Raw genomic sequence first — 26,585 nt, forward strand, 5'->3', positions numbered from 1 at the left:
GGTTCGCACCTATTCGGTAGAACCGGTTCGTCAAATCTACCGAACCGGTTAGAAGAGGTTCCACCAGTGGACCCGGAAAGCAGGCCACACCTACAGAAGAGGTTCCAAAAAATTTTGAAACCCACCCCTGGTCCTTGGATATGATTATTCTACACTATCATGATCCTATTTATAAAACTCAGTGCCTCTGTGAAAGGTAAGGATGACTACTGCGTTTGTGGTGCAATCAGAACATTGCGTGTGTTGAAGTTGTTTTAACGCAAACCAAAGATGCCTTTTAAAAAACAAGTTTACATCATATTCTTATGCATGCCAGTGCTGGGTGTGAGGTAATTTAAGGTGGTTCTGACAAGTGTCGCCGGCATCTTCATATCCGGTCACATGGGCAGCAAGCCACTCCCATCCGGTCACATGGGCGGCAAGCCACTCCCACAAAGGAGGCCACACCCACAGAGTAGGTTCGAACAATTTTTGAAACCCACCACTGCCCGGGGTTCACATGATCCCATTTTGTGACCTTCTGACAAGCAAGGTCCCCGGGGACAGTCGGATTCACTTAACAGCCTTAACAACGGCAATGGTTCACTTAACAAACACGGCAGGAAAAGTCATAAAATGGGGCAAAACTCACTTTACAACTGTCTCATGGAGCAAAATAAAATGTTGGGCTCAGTCGTAAGCGGTTCTAAGTCGAGGAGTACCTGTGTTCACACCGGAGATTAAGCCAAGTCTAAAAACGGTGGGGAACTCCTGGAAGCTTGGCATTCGGACAATTCAGCCATCGATCGACATATAGAGATAATTACAATCCATTCAAAGGGGGCAATAAAGGAGGAGAGCAGAAGACAAAAGCGTCTCCAGCAGACAACGTCCAGATAAGCGGGGATTAATACCAGACAACAAACAGGGAGGAAAGGATACACGAATGAAGGAATCTTCAAGGAGGAAACAAAGCTGATAGGATAAATCCAGTGGTGGGATTCAAATAATTGAACAACCGGTTCTCTGCCCTAATAACCATCTGGGTAGGTGGGGCTCGGTGGTCATGTGACTGGGTGGGCGTGGCCAACTCAAGGTCACTCAGGTTGATGGATGCTTCGCCTTAGCTGTTACAATGTCATAAGGGTTAACCGGAGAGGCAATTTCTGTAAGCAGGGCAATAAAGATTAGGCTAGAAACAACACCAGAATGTTTCCTTCCTGCCTTCCTTACAGGATTAGCCCTGTAAAGTGGGGAAAAAACAAAAGGAGATTTCTTTCAACAACTGGTTCTCTGAACTACTTAGAAAGTTACCAACCGGTTCTCTCGAATAGGTGCGAACCGGCTGAATCCCACCACTGGATAAATCCCACACTCCCTATGATGAACCGATGATGTTATCTAGTTGGGTAATAAAATGTTTGCAAGAAAACAATCCAGCTCAAAGAGAACCAAGGACCCTACAGCCCCCCCCCCTCCTCCTCCTCCTCCTCCTCCTCCAACCTATTCACTTCTAGTACTTATGATGTTACCTAGTTGGGTAATGAGACGTCTGGAAAAACCCCATCAAGCTCAGAGAGCACCAAGGACTCCACAATTCACCCCTAGGCTACAGAGATCCTCTTCTAATGGGGAATCTAACCATTTCCACCTTCCAGAATACTTCCCCACTTTCTGGTTAAGCCAAGAGCCCTGGATATCCCAGTCAATTCTCCTCCATGCCGTAATGGTGCATTTTCAGCCAAAAACATACGTGGGCCCTCATTTCACAACGGGCCATGTGGGCACATGAACCCATCAGCTGCCTACCTTGTTGGGGTTACTGGGGGGCGGCGGGGGTGCCCTCCGCTTCCTTGGACTGTCGCTCTTCTCCTTGCAGAGAGACTGTCGGGAGGAGGAAGCCTGAGGGATGGAGAGAAATGTGGCCGGAGAGGGAGAGGAAAGAAAAAGGGATGAGGGAAGAAGGCAGGGGAAAGAGAGGGAGGGAGATAGAAGGGAAAGAGAGGGGAGGGGGAAAGGGGAGGGAGGGAGAAAGAGAAGGGAGGGGCGGGAGAGATGAAGGGAGGGGAGGGATGCAGAGAAGAGGAGGGGGAGAGGGAGAAAGACAAGGGAGGCAAGGAAGGAGAGGGAGAAAGGAGGGAGGGATGGCGAGAGGAAAAGGGAGGGGGGAATGAGGGAGAAATAAGGGAGAGGGGAAGGGATGAAGGGAGGGGAGGGATGGAGAGAAGAGAAAAGGGAGGGAGGGTGAGCGGGAGAATGCAAAGGGAGGCAGGAAAGGAGAGGGAGGAACAGAGAGGAGAAGGGAGGGAGAAATAAGGGAGAGGGGAAGGGATGAAGGGAGGGGAGAGGAGAAAGAAGGGAGAGGGAGAATGAGAAGGGAGGGGAGAGGGGAAGAGATGAAGGAAGAGGAGGGATGGAGAGGAGAGAAAGAGGAGGGAGAATGCGAAGGGAGGCAGGGGAAAGAGAGGGAGGGAGAAGGAAGAGAGGGAAGAGGGAAAGGGGAGGAAGGGAGAAAGAGAAGGAAGGGGCGGGAGAGATGAAGGGAGGGGAGGGATGGAGAGAAGAGAAAGAGGAGGGAGAATGGGAAGGGAGGCAGGGGGGAGAGGGGATGAAGGGAGGGGAGAGGAGAAAGAAGGGAGGGGGAGATTGAAGGGAGGGGAGAGGGGGAGAGATGAAGGGAGGGGAGGGATGGAGAGAAAGAAACGGGATGGAGGGTGAGTGGGAGAATGCAAAGGAAGGCAGGAAAGGAGAGGGAGGAACAGAGGAGAAGGGAGAAATAAGGGAGAGGGGAAGGGATGAAGGGAGGGAAGAGGGGAAGGGATGAAGGAAGGGGAGGGATGGAGAGGAGAGAAAGAGAAGGGAGAATGCAAAGGGAGGCAGGGGAGAGAGGGGGATGAAGGGAGGGGAGAGGAGAAAGAAGGGAGGGGGAGATTGAAGGGAGGGGAGAGGGGGAGAGATGAAGGGAGGGGAGGGATGGAGAGAAGAGAAACGGGAGGGAGGGTGAGTGGGAGAATGCAAAGGAAGGCAGGAAAGGAGAGGGAGGAAACAGAGGAGAAGGGAGGGAGAAATAAGGGAGAGGGGAAGGGATGAAGGGAGGGGAGGGATGGAGAGGAGAGAAAGAGAAGGGAGAATGCAAAGGGAGGCAGGGGAGAGAGGGGGATGAAGGGAAGGGAGAGGAGAAAGAAGAGAGGGAAGGGAAAAGGGGAGGGAGGGAGAAAGAAGGGAGGGACGGGAGAGATGAAGGGTGGGAAGGGATGGAAAGAAGAGAAAGAGGAGGGAGAATGCGAAGGGAGGCAGGAAAGGAGAGGGGAAAGGATGAGGGGAAGGGAGAGGAGAAAGAAGAGAGGGGGGGAGAAGGAGAAGGGAGGGAGGAGGGTTAAGAGTGGATCTCCAGCGGCTGCCAATGAGCCCTTTTTGGAAGGGAAAAGATTACCTGAGAGGACAGATCAGGTGATTGCTCCTCTGCAAAAGAGACAAAAATTATCAAAGGGATGTTTCAAGGTAGCAGGAAGAACGGTTGGCCAGGAACCATCCCATTTGGGAAGGGGGGAGGTTGATGGTTTAAGCACCCAAAGGGGTTCCTCCCGCAGACCCAGGGCCCCTGCGAAACAGCCGGATGACTAGAGGAGGGGAAGGGGCTTATGGAGACCCACAGCTGCCCGAAGGTATACATGAAGCCACTTCTGATAGGAACATACAAGGGCTTAGTACAGGTGGGGGGGGGCTGGAAATTTGGGCGGGGGTCTCTTTGGTTTTGCTTGCCGAGGAGGAGAAGAAGGCAGCAGACCTGGGGTGAACTGCCAAACAGGTAGTCCTCGACTTACGACCATAATTTTAGTCCCAAATTCCTGTTTCTAAGTGAGCTGCGCCCCATGCTACGGCCTTTCTTGCCACCGCTGTTAAGTGAATCACTGCCGTTTTTAAGTTAGCAACCTGGTTGTTCAGGGAATCTGGCTCCCCCGTGGACTTTGCTTGTCAGGAGGTCGCAAAAGCGGGTCACGTGACCCCCGCGGCGGACCCCGCGACCGTCAGAAATGTGAGTCAGTTGCCAAGTGTCTGAATTTGGGTCATGGGACCCTGGGGATGACGCAACAGGCCCAAGTGCGAAAAACCGTCTCAAGTCAATGTTTTTCAGTGCCGTTGTAACTTGGAACGGTCACTAAATGAACCGTTGTAAGTCGAGGACTACCTGCACTACCGATGGAGGGGAATCTTTGCGGCCCAGGGTTAAAATATGAGGCCCTTGGTGGCTCTCCAAGCTTGGTGGTTTTCTTCCAGGCGTTTCATGACCGAAAGGCACGGATACTCCCGGTGTACTGAGGATGTTACCTAGATGGGTCATGAGATGTCTGCAAGGAAAAACCAGGCTCAGCGAGCACCAAGGACCTCGGATGCGAAAAGTCCTTCAGGGGGGCAACTCGAGGGGAGAAAGCCCACCCCCAATCCAGCCGTTCGGACTCCTCTTTCAAGGACCTTGCCCCGATAAACCAGTCAGCCCTCTTCCTTCAACAGGACTAGCATCCGGGGAGGAAGGAAGGCGGGGCTCTTACCGCTGGCCCAAGAATGGCGCTGGGCAGCCTCTTGGAGGTAATGTTGAATGAGGGCGTTGCCCGTGGCGGCTCCGTAGTGGGCGGCATCGCGGCCCGTGGCGTCAATCAGGCCGACCCGTGCGCCGCCGTGGATCAGCGCTTCAACCGTCTCCACGCTGCCGTTCTCACAAGCGACCATCAGGGCTGTTCTGAAGCAAAGAGGGGCACCGTCAATCCGGGGAGAGGAGCTCAAGGAGAGCATTGCACTCGTAACTCTCAAAGTACCGCCAAGGGTGAGTTAATTGGGTTCTTTGGAAACTTTTGGGACTGTCCCGCAGCACTGACAATGCTACCTAGTTTGGTAATGAAAGGTCTGCAAGAAAACCACCAAGCTCAGAGAGCACCGAGCGCTTCAAAATTATCCTTCCGACGCGCCCTAAAAAGTTGGCTTTTCCAGCAAGCCGGCCTGGCCTGAACAAAATAAAACAAACGATGGATTTAATTGTTAATTTTAATCTAATTTTTAAAATGTTGTTGTTAATATTAATTGGGTTTGTTTTTGGATACTCATCTAATTTCCTTTTTAACTTTTGTAATATGTCGGGTTTTTTTAATGTTGTACGCTGCCCTGAGTCCTTTGGGAGAAGGGCGGCATATAAATCCAATAAACAAACAAACATTTAAGTATTTAATTATAGATTTATAGACCGCCCAATCCCGAAGGACTCCGGGCGGCTTACAAAAATACATCTCTAAAAGAATTTAAAAAAAATTAAAAAATAGAGAAAAACAGATTAAAAGATCACTTCGTGCACTCAATCTCGGCGGGGCTGGACCTCATTCGTGAGGTCAACAGCCCCAGGCCTGCCGGAATAGCCAGGTTTTGGTAGCCTTTCGGAAGGCCGTGAGAGTGGGAAGGATCCGGATCTCTAGGGGTAGATCGTTCCATAGGGTCGGAGCGGCTACAGAGAAGCCCTCCCCTGGGGAGCCGCCAGACGACATTGTCTGGTCGACGGCACCTGGAGAAGGCCCACCTGTGTGATCTTATCGGCCGTTGGGAGGTACAAAGTCCCTTTCTTCCTCCTCCTCCTCCCCCTGAAAGCTCCACTCCTGTTTAGCATTGATGATGTTTCCTAGTATGGTAATGAAAGGTCTGCAAGGAAACCACCAAGCTGAGAGAGCACCAAGGACTTCACAACCCTCCTCTTCCTCCCACTGCAGACAAGCACCACTCCAGTTTAGCACTGATGACGTTTGCCAATATGGTAACGAAATGTCTCCAAGAAAGCCCCCAGGCTCAGAGAGCACCAAAGGGCCCCCACTGCTATAAGGCCTGTTTGAGCAGGGGGTTGGACTAGAAGACCTCCAAGGTCCCTTCCCTTCCTCTATTCCGATGGATTGGAATTAATGTCTGGGCGAAACTGATTTTCTCCTCCATATCTACACCGCATTAACCGACACCTGTTATCCCTGTGGCTTACCCCAAATAAACTAATATAATGAGGCATTGTGTCACTTGGGACAAGAGAGTTGAACTCCTGGCTTCGCGCCAGTTTTCTCACCGGCCTTTCTGGTCTCTGGCGTTAACAGCAGCTCCTCGGTGTAGCAGGTAGCGGCAGAGCTCCGAATGTTCAGCTTGGCGGCCATTATCAGAGGGGTTGCCCCGTCCTGCCCAGAGAAAGTGGGGAAAACATTGCCTGGGCAGTCATAACATCTGCGCCTTCATTACAGCAACTTCACATTCAGCATAAAACATCAACATGGATGTTAAAATGAAAGTTCTTCCTTTCCTTGAAGGAACGGCTTATGGGGCAGGGACAGGGCTGGATTTTCCTATAGGCTAACTAGGCTTCAGCCTAGGGCCTCAAAGATCAAGAGGGGCTACATTCAAATTGTTAGCAAATTAAAATTACACTATTCTAAAAACAGTGAACACTAAAACACACAACCGAAAATAAGGAGAAATTCTACGCATATGACTAATAAACAAACACAAAATGTATTGGTTAAGGATCGTTCCAGCGCCGCGGCAGTTGGGGGAGCCCGCCCACGTTCCCGGCACCGGCGGTCGGGCGAGAGGCGCGGCCGCTCCAGTAGCCGCCCGTCGATGCAGAGCCCACCAGCGGCCAGGCAGGTGAGGGCGAGGGGCCGAGCCGGACAGCTGAGCGCAGCAGGGAAGGCAGCTGGCCTCGCTGCCTTTGCCGCAGAGCAGAGCCGCCCTCCCACTTAAAAATGGGAGGTGAAAGGGCCTCATAAGTGGAATAGCCTAGGGCCTCTTTTCATCTAAATCCAGCACTGGGCGGGGAGGAAGAGGAAGAGGAGAAAAAGAGAAGAGGAAAGAGGAGGGAGGAAGAAGGCCAAATGGAGGAGAAAAGGAATGGGGAAGGAAAAGAAAGAGGTGGAGGAAGAAGAAGGCAGAAAGGAGAAGAGGGAAGGAGGAGAAAAGGAAGGAGGAAGAAGAGAAGGAGACAGTGGAAAGAGGAAAGAGAAAGACAGACGAGAAGGAGGCAAAAGCATAGAAACAGGAGGGAGAGGAGGAGGAGAATGGGAGAAAGAGAAAGAAAAGGGGGAAAGTGATAGAGAAAGAGAGAAGGTGATAAGTAGAAAAGGAGACAGGAGGAGGAAGGAGGAGGGAATGTATTTTATTTTTTTTACAAATTAGGCATCCTTTCGTTGGCTTTCAGAGGTCAAGTGCTTTCATCTGGTTGTGAGAACAACAGAAGGAAAAATGAAGGGATACCAGAAACCTGTCAACTTAGCCTGAACAGGCAGGTGGATGGCAAGGAAGACTCACCTGGTCCTTGATGTTCAAGGAAGCCTTGAAGTCACAAAGGATTTCCAAACAAGAGATAGACCCATGGATGGCTGCGTGGTGGTGGGGGGGAGAGAGAAACAGAATACACTTTCTTAACAGGAACATGTTTTCATTGAAAGATAAATCAAATGAGAATCCATCCATGTTCATTAATAATAGCAACAGCATAGGGGTGGGTTCCTGCCAGTTCTAACCTCTTCAATAGAAGAGGTTCCACAAATCTACTGTGCTGTTTAGAACTGGATCCAGCTCCCTCCCCCCACCCATCCGTCCACACATCATCAAGATGAAGAGAGAGAGAGGAGGAATTCTGGGAGTTGAAGTCCACAAGTCTTAAAGCTGTCAAGTTTGAACACCCCTGGGGTTTTTTTCTAAAGGGTTAGGGGTACGAGGGTCTTGTAACTGGACAGCTTTAAGACTTGTGTGCCTCAAATGCCAAAGTTTCTGAGCCAACATTTTGGTTGCTAAGCAAGAGCGTTGTTTAAGTGAGTCTCACCACATTTTACAAGTTGGCTGTGCCCACCCCAGTCACATGACTGCCAAGCCACTCCCACCTGGTCACATGGCTGGCAAGCCACTCCCCAAAGCAGGCCACACCTACAGAAGAGGTTCTAACAAATTTTTGAAACCCACCACTGCAACAGCACTTATATACCGCTTTACAGCCCTCTCTAAGCAGTTTACAGAGTCAGCCTATTGCTCCCAACAATCTGGTCCTCCTTTTACCGACCTCGGAAAGACGGAAGGCTGAGTCAACCTTGAGCCAGGTCAGGATTGAACTGCCGACAGTGAGCAAAATCAGCCTGCAGTACGGCATTCTAACCACTGCGCCACCTCACTGCTCCTAATTGTTGGGATTCTTGTGTAAGTTTTCCTGCAATTTCCAAGCTCAGAAATTCCTTCCTGTTGTAAACTGACAGCATTACGGTTTTTAAGCTTCATGGGGACGGAGGAAACTTCCAGGCTTAAGCAATTCCAAGGAAACGACTTAAGTACGAGCCAGCTGTGTGCTACAGGGGTAAAAAAAGCCAATGCAATCTTAGGCTGCAACGACACAGAGATTGTATCATTTTAAACTGTTGTGGTAACAAGACACTTGGAAGACTGCATCCGTTTTTGGTTACCACGTTACAAAGAAAAAAGATGTTGGAACTCTGGAAAGAGTGCAGAGAAGAACAACAAAGATGATCAGGCACAAACCACAATAATAATAAGGAAATGTTAATCGATACTTTTGGTGATTAATAAGTAGGACTGTTAGCATTTTCTAGATTGTTTTAAGATTTCAAAGGTTTATTTTGTTAAAGAGCCAAGGTGGCGCAGTGGTTAAATGCAGCACTGCAGGCTACTGCTAGATCAGCAGTTCAGCGGTTCAAATCCCACCGGCTCAGGGTTGACTCAGCCTTCCATCCTTCCGAGGTGGGTAAAATGAGGACCCAGATTGTTGGGGGCATATGCTGACTCTCTGTAAACCGCTTAGAGAGGGCTGAAAGCCCTATGAAGCGGTATATAAGTCTACTGCTATTGCTATTGCTATTTGTTAACATATAATTAACTACGATAATAATAATGAAATGACAACCTTAATTAGTAAAAAATAACGTGGATATAAATTGTAATTTGGGACTTAGGGAAAAGACCTATAAATCTTATTAATAAATTCTTGTTTACGTTATTAAGTTCAGAATCAAATTAGTCTCTATAACTGTACAGTCCGCAATTATACCTAGCAAGAACAACTGAGGAGTGAACTTTATCCTCTTTTAAGAGTATTTTGAATAATCCACCATATTTTTATCCAACGGCAGCAAGACTGTTGGTGGCGCAGTACTGGAAGAAGGAAGAATTGCCTACTATTCAAGAATGGACGTTAAAAGTAGTAAATTTAGCAGAGATGGCCAAAATCTCAGCATATCTTGAAGGACCGTTTAGATGAGAAATATAAGTTGGAATGGAGAAGATGGATTGACTACATTCAAAATAAATATCGGACTAAGAAATTTCAGTTAGCTTATGAATCAACAAGGAATGTTATAATTTATCTAAATTTAGTTTAATAAAAGGGGAGTTAAAGTACAAGAGGGAGGTAGGATGCTATAGTTAGCTTATGTTAGTGTATCAGAGGTGGGTTCCTACCAGTTCGCATCTTTTCGGTAGAACCAGTTCGTCAAATCTACCGAACTGGTTAGAAGAGGTTCCACCAGTGGACCTGGAAAGCAGGCCACACCTACAGAAGAGGTTCCAAATTTTTTTGAAACCCACCACTGGCAAGGATCTTGTAACTTGACAGCTTTAAGACTTGCATGCTTCAATGCCAGAGTTTCTGAATAGCTACTTGGACCGACCTAAGTTCTAATTCATAATTTCATATCCGGTCACATGGGTGGCAAGCCACTCCCACAAAGGAGGCCACACCCACAGAGTAGGTTCCAACAATTTTTGAAACCCACCGCTGTAGTGTATGATTGTTAAATGTTTATACCCTGTATTTTGCTCTGGGAAGTTGGGGGGAGGGAGGGTTGGAGGGTTGGGGTGGGGGGAGGGAAGGGAAGGGAAGGGGAAGGGGAAATATTTGTAAAATTTATTAAAACTTTTCAATAAGAAAAAGGAAAAAGAAATAAAAATAAATAAATTCTTGTTTAGAACTTGCTATAAAGGTATAATCTCTTTTGGGCCTGATGAGAGGAGAGGTGATATAAATAGTAAATAATTTTTAGTTAACTACAATAATAACAAGGAAATGTTAATGGATAATGTTCAATGATATATACATGTGTATTGTACCAGTAAAAGCAAATTGGACATAAGCTTTAATTTGTGAGTTGGGAGGGGGAAAAAGGGGAGGGAATGCTTAGATATCCTACTAACTGACTTTGTTTTAGAATATGTTATAAAGGCGTAAAGTCATGGGAGGTTTATTGAGATTGCGAATATATGCCAGTAGGTGGTTGTGTCTTTAAACACAAATGATTTTAGATAAAAAGCACGTTTAAATAGCTGTAACCAAATGAGAATTGTGGTACAGTGATAGTAAAATACGTAAATTTTAAAATGTACAACTCGATTCGAAGGAAGTATGTGTAAAGATTGTGGAAGAAACGCACGAAATGTATTTGTATCCAATCAACACGCTTTCTACAAGATGTAACGAAGGATGATTCTTTTTTTGTGTGTGTGTTTTTGTTTAATTAAAACATTAAAAATTTTAAAAAAAAAAAGAGGATTAGGCACAGAGTTCCCCAACTTTTCCAGCCTTTGTGTCAAGGTGGCGCAGTGGTTAAATGCAGCATTGCAGGCTCCTTCAGCTGACTGCTAGTTCTGCAGTTCAGCTGTTCAAATCTCACCGGCTCAAGGTTGACTCGGCCTTCTGAGGTGGGTAAAATGAGGACCCAGATTGTTGTTGGGGGCAATATGCTGACTCTGTAAACCACTTAGAGAGGGCTGAAAGCCCTATGAAGCGGTATATAAGTCTAACTGCTATTGCTATTGGTGGGGAGGGGACGGGGGGGACGGGACAGTTCTGTGTGAGAGGCCAGCAATCATACATGCACACACAGCTACATTGGTGCAAGCATGCTTGCCCCTCCGTTAAATGGAGCATGTCTGTGCTTGCCGCTGTTCACACGAGCGAGGATGTACATGCGCATGTGTGCACTTTCCACTCATTCCCGCAGCCCGGTTTGCAAACCTCATGGCCCACTAAGGGTCCACAGCCCACAGGTTGGGGAGCCCTGGATTAAGAGAATGGAGGCTAAAACCTACAGAGAGAGGTTGCAGGAATCGGGTTTGGCTGGTCTACAGAAAAGAAGGACTCGGAGTGACATGATTACAGTCTTTTAGTATTTGAGGGGCTGTCAGAGACAGGAGGGGTCAACCTCTTCCCAAAGCACCTGAAGGCAGGACAAGAAGCAGTGGATGAAAATTAATTGAGGAGAGAAGCAACCTGGAATTGAAAAGAAATTCCCTGATCGTTAGAATTAATTAACCAGTGGAACTGCTTGCCACAAGGAAGTGAATGCTCTGTCACTGAAGGTTTTTAAGGAGATTAATCTCTCACCCCCTAGTCCTTCTCTTCATTAGACTAGACATACCCAGATCCCAGTGGTGGGTTTCAAAAAATTTTACAACCTCTTCTGTAGGTGTGGTCTGCTTTTTGGGAGTGGCTTGCCAGCCATATGACCGGCTGGGAGTGGCTAGCCGGCCATGTGACTGGGTGGGCATGGCCAACTTGTAAAATGTGGTGAGACTCACTTAACAATGCTCTTGCTTAGCAACCAAAATGTTGGCTCAGGAACTCTGGCATTTGAAGCACGCAAGTCTTAAAGCTGTCAAGTTACAAGACCCTCGCACCCTTAACCCTTTAGAAAAAAAAAACCAGGGGTGTTCAAAGTTGACAGCTTTAAGACTTGTGGACTTCAACTCCCAGAATTCCTCCTGCAGTCATGTTGGCTCAGGAACTCTGGCATTTGAAGTCTGCAAGTCTTAAAGCTGTCAAGTTACAAGACCCTTGCACCCCTAACCCTTTAGGGAAAAAAAAACCCAGGGGTGTTCAAAGTTGACAGCTTTAAGACTTGTGGACTTCAACTCCCAGAATTCCTCCTCTCACTCTTTGTCTTGATGACGTGTGGACGTGTGGACGGGCGAGGGAAAGGGAGCTGGAACCGGTTCTAAATGGAACGGTAGATTTGTGGGACCTCTTCTATAGAAGAGGTTAGAACTGGCAGGAACCCAGCCCTGGTTCAGTTCCCTCAACTGTTCATTTGATGATTAACCTCAACCATTCTCCTTCAATCCAACGGCACCATCTTCAGGCTTCAACTCACCTTGTCCCAGGAGACCAGCTCCTTATACCTTTCCAGAAAACTAACGGGGGGGGGGAGGGGGGGGCTGCAGGATCTCAAGGGGAAGGGGGTTCCCTAGGACAGGGGATGCTGCAGGGAGGGAGAAACAGGTTCTGACATCCCACCAGATAACAACCTTTAAGGGAAAGGCCCTCTATCTCGGGGGTCTCCAAACCTGGCAACTTTTAAGGCTTGTGGACTTCAGCTCCTAGAATTCTTCAGCTCAGCCAGCCATGCTGTCTCAGGGATTCTGGGAACTGAAGTCCATAAGACTTAAAGTTTCCAGGGTCGGTGATCCCTGCTTTATCTGATCCAGTGAAATGGGCAGATGCTTTCAGGGACAGAGGGTCTTGCTAATGACCTTAGCCTTGTGTCCACCCCAGTCTAGAACTTACCTGCGTGGTGGAGTGCGGTCCTTCCCTGGCTGTCGGCGACATCAACATGGCAGGAAGACTTAAGGGATGAGAGAGAAAAATCTAGGGTCAAAAATTCACTGAGAGTTGGAGTCTCATGCTTGCCTATCTATCTATCTATCTATCTATCTATCTATCTATCTATCTATCTATTTATTTATCTATCTATCATCTATCTATCATCTATCTATCTATCTATCTATCTATCTATCTATCATCTATCTATCATCTATCTATCATCTATCTATCTATCTATCTATCTCTATATAGAAGATAGATATATAGATATATAGATATATAGATATATAGATATATAGATATATAGATATATAGATATATAGATATATAGATATATAGATATATAGATATATAGATATATAGATATATAGATATATAGATATATAGATATATAGATATATAGATATATAGATATATAGATATATAGATATATAGATATATAGATATATAGATATATAGATATATAGATATATAGATATATAGATATATAGATATATAGATATATAGATATATAGATATATAGATATATAGATATATAGATATATAGATATATAGATATATATGGCTAGCTGATGAGAGCTAAATAGCTTGAAATAGATCTATACTAGTCTCCCTTTATTTATTTATCAGCACAAATTTAAAAAACACAAATATAACAAAGGCAACAGTAAAAATATTGGGTTTCTGTCGTGATGGACTCTTATGACGAGCTGATTGACAGATGATGGAAGCAGTTAGCTTTCTCTCATAATTGGGGCTTACCAGGGGTTGTGACACTAAATATATACCTTCTTCCCTGGCTTCAGCTGATAAGGAGGAGACCTGTGGCTTAATGGCTAAGATGTTTGCCTAAGATGCAATACAGCACAGGTTCGAATCCCAGTAAGGGTATGGCTAGCTGATGAGAGCTAAATAGCTTGAAATAGATCTATACTAGTCTCCCTTTATTTATTTATCAGCACAAATAAAAAAAAACATAAATATATAGATATATCTACAAACCTATCTATCATCTATCTATCATCTATCTATCTATCTATCATCTATATCATATCTATCTCTATCTCTATCTCTATCTCTATATATCTACCTACCTACCTATCATCCATCTATCTATCTATCTATCTATCTATCTATCTATCTATCTATCTATCTATCTAATATCCATCCATCTATCTACCTTCCCACCTATCATCTACCTACCTAATGCCTGTCTGTCTGTCTATCATCAGTCTATCATCTACCTAACTGCCTACGATCTGTCGATCTCATCTATCCATCCATCCACCCATCCATTTATTATACAACCCTAATTATGTATTTAACCCTTGTCAAACACAGTTTATTTGAAAAGAAAGAGAAGCATAAAATAAGACAAAGTTAAAAACAAATAAATAAAAGACATCCTGGAAGAAGGCAGCACACAATTCTGCTGGTGAAGTTTGCAAGACTGAGCATCCGCCTCTTACCTGCAACAGCTTGCTGATACACTGGGGGTGGCCGTGTTTTGCCGAGAGGTGCAACGCAGTGTGACCTAGGGAGGAGAAGACCAGAAGAAGACAAACATGGGGTCACTTGCCTTCCAAGGACGTTGTGAATCAAGGACTGCCTGTATCTCCACAGGTAGTCTGCTACGGCTCTATTCGGGCCAGCCAGGTAGATGCAAGGTTCAAATTGGGCAGCCTGCTTCTTTGAGACATTCCTAAAAATATTCTCACCTGAACCGTCGGTGGTCAGAGCATCTGCTCCATGGGCCAGCATCACCTCCATGCAATCCACGTTCCCCTTCATGGCACACAGGTGGAAACTGCAAGAGGAAAATGAACTGGAGGCTAAAACATATGAACATATGGGGACTGGAGGCTGAAACATATGAAGAACGGTTGCAGGAACTGGGTATGTCTAGTTTAATGAAAAGAAGGACTAGGGGAGACATGATAGCAGCCTTCCAATATCTCAGGGGTTGCCACAAAGAAGAGGGAGTCAAACTATTCTCCAAGGCACCTGAGAGAAGGACAAGAAGCAATGGGTGGAAACTAATCAAGGAGAGAAGCAACTTAGAACTGAGGAGAAACTTCCTGACAGTTAGAACAATGAATCAGTGGAACAGAAGTTGCCTCCAGAAGTTGTGAATGCCCCAACACTGGAAGCCTTTAAGAAGATGCTGGATAGCCATTTGTCTGGAACGGTATAGGGTTTCCTGCCTCGGCAGGGGGTTGGACTAGAAGACCTCCAAGGTCCCTTCCAACTCTGCTATTGTATTGTATTGTAACTCCTGGGGACCGTCAATAGCCAAGGGGAACCCATGCAGGTAGTCCTAGATTTACGACCACAATCGAGCCTAAGCAAGGCAGTGGCTAAGTGAATTTTGTCCAGTTGTTATGAACTTTCTTGCCATCACGGTTAAGTGAATCACTGAGGTTGCTAAGTAAATCTGGCTTTTCCCCATGAACTTCGCTTGTCAGAAGGTTGCAAAAGAGGATCAGGTGACACCACCACCAACCCGGGATGTTGCAACCGTTGTAAAGATGTGATGGTTGCCAAGTGTCTGAATTTTGATTCTGTGACCACAGGGATGCTGCAACAGTGTGAAAACATTTTATTATTTGGATGGGAGACCCCCGAACGGCTAGAGTAGGAAGTCAGAAAAGGGCTGGGAGATGAGGGGGAGAGGATTAAGAAACGGAAAGGAAAAGAAGAAAGGAGGGAGGGGAAAAGGAGGAGTAGAAGGGAGGGGATTAAGAAATGGAAAGGAAAGCAGAAGAGATAAAAGGAGAAAGGAAGGAAGGAAGGAAGGAAGGAAGGAAGGAAGGAAGGAAGGAAGGAAGGAAGGAAGGAAGGAAAAAAGAAATAACGAGAAAGGGAAGGAGAAGAAGGATGTTGAGGGACGGACAGATGGAAGAAAGTAAGGAATGAAAAACAAAGAGGGAAGGAAAGAGAGGGAGGAAGAGGAGGGAAAGGAAGGGATCTAAATGGATGAGAAAGAGAAGGGAAGATTTGGAAAAAAAGGAAGAGGAAACAGAAGAAAGTAAATAATTGGGGGAGGGAAGGGAAGACTTACGCTGATTTCCCGTCCATGTCCAATTTGGTGGGGACCAAGCTCTTCCGGAGCAGGAGAGAGGAAACTCGGTCCACATCATTGAATTCCACTGCCTGCAGGAGCTTCTCGTCATTCTTGTTCCAGTCTTGGCTCTGAAAACCAACGGCATCATTTGAGGGATAGGCGAGATACGATTTCTCCCTCACCTTTCCAGCCCACCCAACTTGGAAAACCCAACGAAGCTTCTCCATCTGACCCAAAAATTCAGGAAACAGCCTCTACCAAGGACCTCCTAGAAGGATATATAATTGTCCTCTAGGTTCAGGTACACACACAGAGAGAGGACAATCCCCAATCTTATTGAGAAAACCGAGATCCCATATAGCCATTCCATCTTATCAGGGTTGCGTTTACGCCTTCTCTTCTCCATCCAGATCGCTGGAGCTTCAAGACATGGGACATGTAGATGTCCGAGCCGAGGTGGCGCAGTGGTTAAATGCAGCACTGCAGGCCACTTCAGCTGACTGCAGTTCTGCAGTTCGGCTGTTCAAATCTCACCGGCTCAGGGTTGACTCAGCCTTCCATCCTTCCGAGGTGGGTAAAATGAGGACCCGGATTGTTGTTGGGGGCAATATGCTGACTCTGTAAACTGCTTAGAGAGGGCCGAAAGCCCTATGAAGCGGTATATAAGTCTAATTGCTATTGCTATTGCTATTGCTATTGCTAGGATCTTCCCTAGCAGTGTCATGTGGATATGAAGTAGAAAAGGTGGAAGGTCGGTCCCTGAGGGATCCCACTGATAAAAGGGTTGAAGGTCATGTCTTCCTCTCTATCAACGTCAACCAAAACTGATCCAAGAAGGAGAACTATCACCACATCCAAGCCTCCCAATAGGATGCTATGACCAATGGCATCAAAAGCCATTGAGAGATCAAGAATGGTCCCACCACTTCCATCCCGGCTTCACCAGAAGTCATCAACATGTGTGATCAAGACTATCTGAGCCGAGGTGGCGCAGTGGTTAGAGTGCAGCACTGCAGGCCACTTCAGCTGACTGCTAAGCTGCAGTTCGGCGGTTCAAATCTCACCGGCTCAAAGGTTGACTCAGCCTTCCATCCTTCCGAGGTGGGTGAAATGAGGACCCGGATTGTTGTTGGGGGCAATATGCTGACTCTGTAAACCGCTTAGAGAGGGCTGAAAGCCCTATGAAGCGGTATATAAGTCTAACTGCTATTGCTATTGCTATCTTCACACTATGTTCTAGCTTGAAACCTAGGCGAGGATCTAGACAATCTGCTTGATCCAAAGGTTTTTCTGAGTACAACCTCCACAATCGTCCTTGAAGGTTGAACACTCGGAAGTTGTCCAGGACTTTTTGGGTTCCCTTCCTGAAGAGAGGAGACACAATTGTCTCACTCAAGGAAGCCTTTGCAACCAAGTTGAACCCAACTACAGATCACCTCCTTATCAGCAGGGGTACAGATTCAACAGAGAGGTGGCTGGATAACAGGGACGTGCAGTCAGGGGAGGCAAGAGAGGCAGAGCCTCACCACTGTCATCATGAAAAGAAAAGAAAAATGTAAAAGGAAAAAGGCAAGAGCTGAGGTCAGGCTGAGCTAGTTGCTGCCAGAGTCACCGTGTGGATGGCTCTGCTTAACTGTTTAAAAAGCCTCTAAAAAGCGCCCTCTACAGGAGGAGGCAGGAGAACGACGTGCCTCATCTAGTCTGATTTTAGGCATTTTATGATCACTCGAGCAGAGTTAAGCAAGAGTTAAAAGCCTAAAAATTCCTGATGTAGGTGAGGCGCTTTTTAGAGGCTTTTTTAAACAGTTAAGCAGAGTCATCCACTGTGTCAGTGCCTCACCAGCCATAAATCTCACCGCACGTCACTGCGGGATAAACAGTCCCGAGGGTCTTGATGACTTCCTCAAGAGTTACTGGGTCAATATCTCCCATCAAATGGAACCAGATGAAGGTTTGTCCCAAAGGTGCTTTTTCAAGAGGCAACGGACTTTCTGGTCCAGTTTCCAGAAAGTCCAGTTGCCTCTTGAAAAATCACCTTTGGGACAACCATGACCTGGAGAATCTCCATAGACAGGTGAAGCGTCAATCAACTCCCTTAGGACTTGGCCAGTCAAGAGTTCAACTCAGAGTAATCTACTCACTGTACCTGTTAGGTGCTTAGGAGATATATATATATATATATATATATATATATATATATATATATATATATATATATATATATATATATATATATATATATATATATATATATATATATATATATATATATATATATATATATATATATATATATATATATATATATATATATATATGTTTTATTTGTGCTGATAAATAAATAAAGGGAGACTAGTATAGATCTATTTCAAGCTATTTAGCTCTCATCAGCTAGCCATACCCTTGCTGGGATTCGAACCTGTGCTGTATTACATATTAGGCAGATGTGTTAACCACTAAGAACAATGTGATTCAACAGTCACTGGATCCACAAAACGGAGGGACTTCAGAGGAGAAAGTCAAGGATTCAGCCCCACACTCATTTCAGACAACAATGAAGGCATCGGTTGAACCTCACACAAAAACCAGCGTTCCTCCACCTTGACAACTTAAAGATGCATTGACTTCAACTCCCAGAATTCCCCATGCTGACTGATGTCCATGCATGTTCAAGTTGCCGAAGTTGAGGAACACTGCACCAGATCCTGGTGTTCTTGGGCTTGGGTTGAGCCAACGTTGAGGAGTAGAATTTGTCCAACCACCAACTCAAGTGTCTTCGCTTCCCCTTTTGAACGACAATTTCTTCCTAAAAAGAAGAACATTTGGGTACACGCAAGAATCTCCATCACAAATTTATCCAGCCCACAACAGCAAACACTAAACCTGGTTTTGCAAAGCCCTCAATCCCTGTAGATCAGGGAAGTGCAGTCAGGGGAGGCAGAGCCTCACCACTGTCATCATGAAAAGAAAAGAAAAATGTAAAAGGAAAAAGGCAAGAGCTGAGGTCAGGCTGAGCTAGTTGCTGCCAGAGTCACTGTGGATGACTCTGCTTAACTGTTTAAAAAAGCCTCTAAAAAAGCGCCCTCTACAGGAGGAGGCAGGAGAATGATGTGCCTCATCTAGTCGGACTTTAGGTGTTTTATGATCACTCGAGCAGAGTTAAGCAAGGGTTAAAAGCCTAAAAATTCCTTATGTAGATGAGGCACGTCGTTCTCCTGCCTCCTCCTGTAGAGGGTGCTTTTTTAGAGGCTTTTTTAAACAGTTCAGCAGAATCATCCACACGGTGACTCTGGCAACAACTAGCTCAGCCTGACCTCAGCTCTTGCCTTTTTCCTTTTACATTTTTTTTTCTTTTCATGATGACACGCAAGAGCAGAGTTGAAATCCTCTCTGAAACAGCTGGAAAAGGTACGTGTGGGTCGGAGGGGGGGAGGAATTCAAACTTCATCCTCAAGTGTAGATCCTTCTCCAAGTGTAGTTTGATTGCAGGCAGAGCCACATTGCCTTTTCAAACACACACACACGCACGCACACACACGCACACACACACGCACACAGCTGGATAAAACTATATAAGCCCAGCTTCACTGATTACAAGTTTGAAAAGGCAACGTGGCTCTGCCTGCAATCAAAGGCTCGGATCGGCTCCAATCCAACTTCTGTGTTTGCGTTTGTTTGAGAGAGAGAGAGAGTGAGAGAGGGAAGGGGGTAGGAGAGATAGTCCAATCCAACATCTGTGTGTGTGTGTGTGTGTGTGTGTGTGTGTCTGTTTGAGAGAGGGGGGAGGGAGGGAGAGAGGGAGAAAGGAGGGGGAAGGAGAAGAAAAAGAATGAAGGAAACTTTTTCGCAAAGGAGAAAAACAAATGCTGTTGCTTTAAATCAGAACTGAGCATGCCTGGTTGTGGAATTCTGGGAGTTGAAGTCCACAAGTCAAAAAAAATTTGAAACCCACCACTGTGTCAGTGCCTCGCCAGCCGTAAACCTCACCGCACGTCACTGCTGTAGACACCCTACATCTTACCTCCACATCTACAAACTATACATTGCAGCTTGACATGATGGTTGATCCTATCTAGTAAGAATACAGAAAGCTTAAAAAAAAACCACAAAGCTAAGCAGGATGTTATCTGTTGAGTCTTGTTTATATTGTATTATTCGGAGGGAAAGGGGAAATCTTTAGAAGTGTCTGCTATGTTATTATCTGAAATGATCTAGGACAGTGTTTCTCAACCTTGGCAACTTGAAGATGTCCGGACTTCAACTCCCAGAATTCCCCAGCCAGCATTCGCTGGCTGGGGAATTCTGGGAGTTGACGTCCGGACATCTTCAAGTTGCCAAGGTTGAGAAACACTGATCTAGGATCTCCTGTTTGAGCATGGGGTTGGACAAAAAGACCTCCTTTCCAACTCTTATATTCTATGTTCTCCAAAGGACTTCAGGGCAGAACAAGAAGCAAGGGATGGAAACTAATCAAGAAGAGAAGCAATTTAGAACTAAGAAGACATTTCCTTATAGTTAGAACGATGAATCAGTGCAATATGACTTGCCTACAGAAGTTGTGAATGCTCCAACATTGGCGGTTTTTAAGAAGAGATTGGACAACAATCTCTCACTAACGGTGAGAGGGATCTTGGAGTCCTAGTGGACAACCATTTAAATAGGAGCCAGCTGTGTGCAGCAGCTGCCAAAAAAGCCAACACAGTTCTAGGCTGCATCAACAGAGGGAGAGAATCAAGATCAGGTGAAGGGTTAATACTGCTTTATAATATAAGCCACACTTGGAATATTGCATCCAGTTTTACGGTGTAAAAAAGATGTGGAGACTCTGGAAAGAGAACAGAGAAGAGCAAGAAAGAGGATTAGGGGACTGGAGGCTAAAACATATGAAGAACGGTTGCAGGAACTGGGGATGTCCAGTTTAATGAAAAGAAGGACTAGGGGAGACATGATAGCAGTCTTCCAAAATCTCAGCAGTTGCCACAAAGAAGAAAGAGTCAAACTACAGTGTTTCCCTGAAAATAAGGCAGGGTCTTATTTTGTTTTGACCCCCGAAACAAGCACTTGGCCTTATTTTCAGGGAGGTCTTATTATTTTTGAGGTGCAGGAGGCGGAGAGCGTGATCACCTCGTGGCTTGCTGCTGTGTTGCAATATTTTCAGGGAGGGCTTATCTTAGCGCATGTGCTCAAAAGCCCGATAGGGCTTATGATCTGGGGAGGTCTTATTTTCAGGGGAACAGGGTCTTCGCCAAAGCACCTGAGGGCAGGAGAGGAAGCAATCTAGAACTAAGAAGGGATTTCCTGGCAGGACAATTAATTCGTGGAGCAACTTGCCTCCAGAAGCTGTGGATTCTCCAACACTGGAAGTTTTCAAGAAGAGATTAGACAACCATTTGTCTGAAATGGTATAGGCCCACAACTTGGGTGTCCTCCTGGACCCGCAGCTGACACTAGAACATCATTTGTCAGCTGTGACCAGGGGAGCTTTTGCCCAGGTTCGCCTGGTGCATCACTTGCGGCCATACCTGGAGCGGGAGGCACTCCAAATGATCACTCACGCCCTCGTCACCTCAAGGCTCGACTACTGTAACGCGCTCTACATGGAGCTGCCCCTGAAGAGTGTTCGGAGACTACAGTTGATCCAGAATGCAGCCGCACCAGCGATACTGGGTGTACCTAGGTCAGGGGTGGGTTTCTCGCCCCGTTCCAACCGGCTCGGTTGGAACGGGGCCGGCGGCGTCCTCGTGCACGCGCGTGGCGCACGCATGCGTACTAGCGTCTGTGCGATGCTCCAGCTGCTCCTGGAGGATCGCGCAGGCGCTGTATGCATCCTGCGCATGCGTGGAAGCGCAGAACTCGTCAAAACCGGGTAAGGACCACGGGCGGGCGGGTGCGCCCTTCGCCGTTCCCGGAAGTTACTTACTTCCGGGTTCGCCGACCAACCGGTTCGCAGGGACCGCCGCGAACCGGTTGAAACCCACCCCTGACCTAGGTACACCCACACCACACCTATTCTCCGTGAGCTGCACTGGCTCCCGATTGGTCTCCGGACACGCTTCAAGGTGCTGGCTATTACCTTTAAAGCCCTACATGGCCTAGGACCTGGATATCTCTGTGACCGCCTCCTGCCACATACCTCCCAGCGCCCAATAAGATCGCACAGGGCGGGCCTTCTCCGAGTACCGTCAACTACGCAGTGTCATCTGGCGGCTCCTCGGGGGAGAGCCTTCTCTGTAGCTGCCCCGGCCCTCTGGAACGAGCTACCCCCTGAGATCCAGACGCTCCCCACTCTCTCGGCCTTCCGTATGTCTGTTAAGACCTGGCTGTTCCGGCAGGCCTGGGGCTGCTGATCTTGACTGAGCTTCAGCCCCACTAAGATCGAGTGTTATATTGTGTCTTTCTTTTAACTTCTTTCTGTTTTGTATTTTAAACTTTTTTTTCTTAAATACTTTAAACTGTTTTTTATGTAAGCCGCCCAAAGTCCTCCGGGATTGGGCGGCATACAAATCTATTAAAATTGGAAATTGGAAATTTCCAACTCTGCTATTCTGTCGTTCCTAAAGAGCAAAGTACGTTTGATGGTTTAAGACAGAAAAATCCAGGGGGCTACTGGCTAAACTGGTCAACTAGAAGCAAGGGCCAGCCTCTTCTGCAAAGCTGCCCAAATGCTGCATTGGTGCCTTCGGGACAGTTTGGGAGTGAAGATCACCCTGAAGGAGAATTTGTTTCGCTTCAGCAGGTTTTGCAAATCCAGCCACCGCATGGGTTTTCACCGACGGAAAATTTCCACCCTTCCTGCCTCCAACCTTGCAAAGACCAAATTGCCCAGCTGTTTTGGAGTCATCTTCTGGGATAACCCAATTCCGATGCAAATGTCCCCTTTTTTTCCCCTCACCCTGACCTACCAGGTTGAGAGATGCCAATGCAGAGACACGCAGGCAGAGAGTCTCATGCAGAGAGTCTCACCGGCATTAAAAGCATTAAAAGCATTTGGAACTGTATTGATGGAGATGTGGACACCTTTAACTCCAAGAAATGCAGAAAGCAAATATTCTTAGAAAGAGAAGAAGGGGTCTATTTAAAAAGACCGGAGAGTTTGAGAATATACCTGCTGCCTGCTGCCAATTACCTCCAATAGCAGTTAGACTTATATACCGCTTCATAGGGCTTTCAGCCCGGTTTACAGAGTCAGCATATCGCCCCCACAGTCTGGGTCCTCATTTCACCCACCTCGGAAGGATGGAAGGCTGAGTCAACCTTGAGCCGGTGAGATTAGAACTGCTGAACTGCAGATAACAGTCAGCTGAAGTGGCCTGCAGTACTGCACCCTAACCACTGCGCCACCTCCTCTCTTCTCAATAGACCAATTAGATCCCACAGATTAGGCCTCCTCCGAATTCCATCCGCCGGCCAATGCCGACTGGCGACTACCCGGAGGAGGGCCTTCTCTGTGGCTGCTCCGACCCTCTGGAACGAACTCCCCGTGGAGATTCGAACCCTCACCACCCTCCAGGCCTTCCGCAAAGCCCTTAAAACCTGGCTGTTCCGACAGGCCTGGGGCTAAAGAGCCGTTGCCCCCATCTCGAATGGTATGACTGTTGTGTGCTTTTAAATTATGTATTGTTATGTTTGTCTTTTTTATTCCCTGTCTGTACCCCCCTTCCCTGATTGAATTGTGAGCCGCCCTGAGTCCCCTTCGGGGAAAAGGGCGGCATATAAATGTAATAAATCCAATCCAATCCAATACCAAGAAAAGCTGAAATGAAATTGGCCCAAAGGTGCTTTTTTTTCTTCAAAAGGCAGCCGGACATTGTTATTCCTTGAAGACGTTTTGCAATAGCAATAGCAATAGTTAGACTTATATACCGCTTCATAGGGCTTTCAGCCCTCTCTAAGCGGTTTACAGAGTCAGCATATTGCCCCCAACAACAACAATCCGGGTCCTCATTTTACCCACCTCGGAAGGATGGAAGGCTGAGTCAACCTTGAGCCTGGTGGGATTTGAACAGCCGAACTGCTGAACTGCAGTCAGTTGAAGTAGCCTGCAGTGCTGCATTTAACCACTGCGCCACCTCGGCTCTTCTCATCCAAGAAGCTTCTTCAGTTCTGACTGAGTGGTGGAGGAGGAAAGAACTGCAAGGAATAGAAATCCTTCTGCTCTCCATCGGTCAATTAGAACTGAAGAAGCTTCTTGGATGAGAAGTGAAATGCCTTCAAGGAAAAAACAAGGGAAGTTCAGTTGCCTTTGGGGTAGGGGGGGGAAGCACCGTGACCTGGATGGCTGAGAATCTCCACAAGCCATGAAATCAAATTAAAATTGATTTGGAAGGGTTTCAATACTTTTGAAAGTTGAAACTAGAGGGGATTGATCGCAGCTGATGAAGTGGCCTTGACTAACCCACTCCTAACAGGGATGACCATGAACCAGTGGAACAGCTTGCCACTAGAGGTTTTGAATGCTCCATGCCCCGGAGGTTTTAAAGAAGAGATTGGACAACCCTTTTTTCTCAAATGGGATAGGGCTTCCTTCTTGAGCAAGGGGGGCTGGACTAGAAGACCCCACAAGGTCCCTTCCAACTCTCTTATTCTGTTATACATCATCTCTAAGCCAAGCCTACTTCACATGGTTGTGGTGATGATGATAATAATGGAGGGGCAGAGGAGGAAGGGAACCAGGCAAAAATTCTTAACAGCCCAAAGCAGTGTTTCTCAATCTTGGCAACTTGAAGCTGTCCGGACTTCAACTCCCAGAATTCCCCAGCCAGCATTCGCTGGCTGGGGAATTCTGGGAGTTGAAGTCCGGACAGCTTCAAGTTGCCAAGGTTGAGAAACACTGGCCCAAAGGAACCAGGAAAACATCCTTAAACAGGGATATTCATGCCAAATAGAAAACATGAGATTTCTCTTGAACTGAATTCTTCTTCTTCTTCCTCCTTCTTCTTCTTCCTCCTTCTTCTTCTTCTTCTTCTTCTTCTTCTTCTTCTTCTTCTTCTTCTTCTTCTTCTTCTTCTTCTTCTTCTTCTTCTTCTTCTTCTCCTCCTCCTCCTCCTCCTCCTCCTCCTCCTCCTCCTCCTCCTCCTCCTCCTCCTCCTCCTCCTCCTCTCCTCCATCTCTTGTGAAGGAGGAACGCAACCCATAGGAACAGCGCAACTGCCCTCCTCGCCTTGCTACACACCGTCTCCCCTTTCCCCAACCTCGGTCCCTTGCAACGCGAAACACTTGAAACGAAACGTATCTCGTACAGCTGCTTGGAAACCAGCGCACGTACGCACGGGACACACACGGGAGGGTCTGGGGAGATGGGGAAGGAAGGAAGGCGAACTGGGTGCAATGGCACCAAGAGCTCGGGGAAGGGGGGGGAGTGAGGAGGCGGGGGGGGCTATCGGAAGGCAAAGGACCACGGAAGGAGGGAAGGGTGGGGTGGGGGGGGGAGGAGATGCAGGGGCGCAGAACATACCACAAAGGGGGAGGCAGCGCAGAAGCAGATCTGCTTCATGGTTCCCCCGAGGAAGTAGCGGGTCGCCATCCATCCAACCTGTCTGCCCCCCAGGCCTGGTGCAGAAAGAAGGGGGAGCAAAGCTGCAAAGGGGGAGATGCTCAGGGCGGCTGCCGGGCGTTTGCAGATGGGAGCAAAAATGGTCCAGGTAGCTCAGCTGCAGCGCACAAAAGGCCCTGGGGCGCAGCAAGTGCAGGATTGGCTCCCTCTAGTGGCTGAAAGCAAACACACACACACACCAAACCCCAGCTCTCTCCCCCACCCGCCCTCTCTCTCTGCTCTCAAATCCATCCACACCGATGCTTTTTTCATCAGAATAGAGCTGGAAGGGACCTTGGAGGTCTTCTAGTCCAACCCCCTGCTCAAGCAAGAGGCCTTATGCCGTTTTAAACAAGTGGCTAGCCGTTTTTTTTTTTCTTAAAAGCCACAACTTTGAGTGGCAAGCTGTTCCGCGGGTTAATTGCCCTCCCTTTCAGGAAACTCCTTTTAAATCCTGGGGTTCCTTCTCTCCTTGATTCGTTTCCATCCGTTGGTTCTCATCCTGCCTTCTTCTGGTGCTGTTGTATGTTTTTAAATTATGCATTGTTATGCTTGTTTTTTAAATTTTTTGTCTGTATTCCCCTTCCCTGGTTGAGTTGTGAGCCGCCCTGAGTCCCCCTCGAGGGAAAAGGGTGGCATATAAATGTAATAAACTGAACTGAACTGAACTGAACTTCGGAAAATAAGTTGTCCTGCTCTGCTTTGCGGCAGCCCCTCAAATATTGGAATGTTTAACCGATTAGCAGAGTTGGAAGGGACCCTGTAGGTCATCTAGTCCAACCCCGTGTCCAAGCAGAATACCCTACACAACTTCTGACAGTCGGCAGTCCAGTCTCTTGAAAGTTTCCAGTGCTTAGTAATCAGGTTAGGGATATAGTGTGGGAAGATATGTAAGAACCGAGGGGGCACAGTGGTTAGGGTGCAGTACTGCAGGCCACTTCAGCTGACTGTTATCTGCAGTTCAGCAGTTCTAATCTCACCGGCTCAAGGTTGACTCAGCCTTCCATCCTTCCGAGGTGGGTGAAATGAGGACCCAGACTGTGGGGGCAATATGCTGACTCTGTAAACTGCTTAGAGAGGGCTGAAAGCCCTATGAAGCGGTATATAAGTCTAACTGCTATTGCTATTGCTAAGATATAGCCAGCTTGGGGAAAATGTTGCTCTTAATCAGGACAGATTCTTCATTCTAAGTTAGTAGATGTAGTCCTTGGCTTACGGCCACATTTGAGCCCCAAAACTCCGTCACTAAATGAGACATTTCTTAAGTGCCTTTTGCCCAATGTTATGACCTTTCTTGCCACGGTCGTTAAAGAGAGTCATTGCAGCTGCTAAGTAACACAATTGTAAAAGGAAAATCACACGGGATACTGTAATACAGGGAGTTCTCAACTGAC

The 26,585-nt window shown here is 46.9% G+C and overlaps 1 protein-coding gene across 1 annotated transcript in view; it reads right to left on the reverse strand.

Annotated features, from left to right (window-relative positions):
• The window catches only part of ANKRD24 (ankyrin repeat domain 24), a 56,436-nt gene extending 31,154 nt beyond the window's left edge, over window positions 1-25,282 (reverse strand). Inside the window, 11 exon segments of the mRNA XM_087705067.1 lie at window positions 1,789-1,881; window positions 3,413-3,441; window positions 4,530-4,717; window positions 6,071-6,140; window positions 6,143-6,176; window positions 7,303-7,373; window positions 12,560-12,617; window positions 14,065-14,129; window positions 14,314-14,402; window positions 15,657-15,787; window positions 25,114-25,282. Coding sequence (XP_087561193.1) covers window positions 1,789-1,881; window positions 3,413-3,441; window positions 4,530-4,717; window positions 6,071-6,140; window positions 6,143-6,176; window positions 7,303-7,373; window positions 12,560-12,617; window positions 14,065-14,129; window positions 14,314-14,402; window positions 15,657-15,787; window positions 25,114-25,182 — 897 coding nt within the window. The 5' untranslated portion in view covers window positions 25,183-25,282.
• Window positions 25,283-26,585: the final 1,303 nt, after the last annotated feature.

Source organism: Thamnophis sirtalis, unplaced genomic scaffold (genome assembly GCF_051295495.1).
Source record: "Thamnophis sirtalis isolate CommonGarterSnake01/CBP01778 unplaced genomic scaffold, rThaSir2_p1.2 scaffold_1, whole genome shotgun sequence".
In the NCBI taxonomy this organism is placed as follows: domain Eukaryota; kingdom Metazoa; phylum Chordata; class Lepidosauria; order Squamata; family Natricidae; genus Thamnophis; species Thamnophis sirtalis.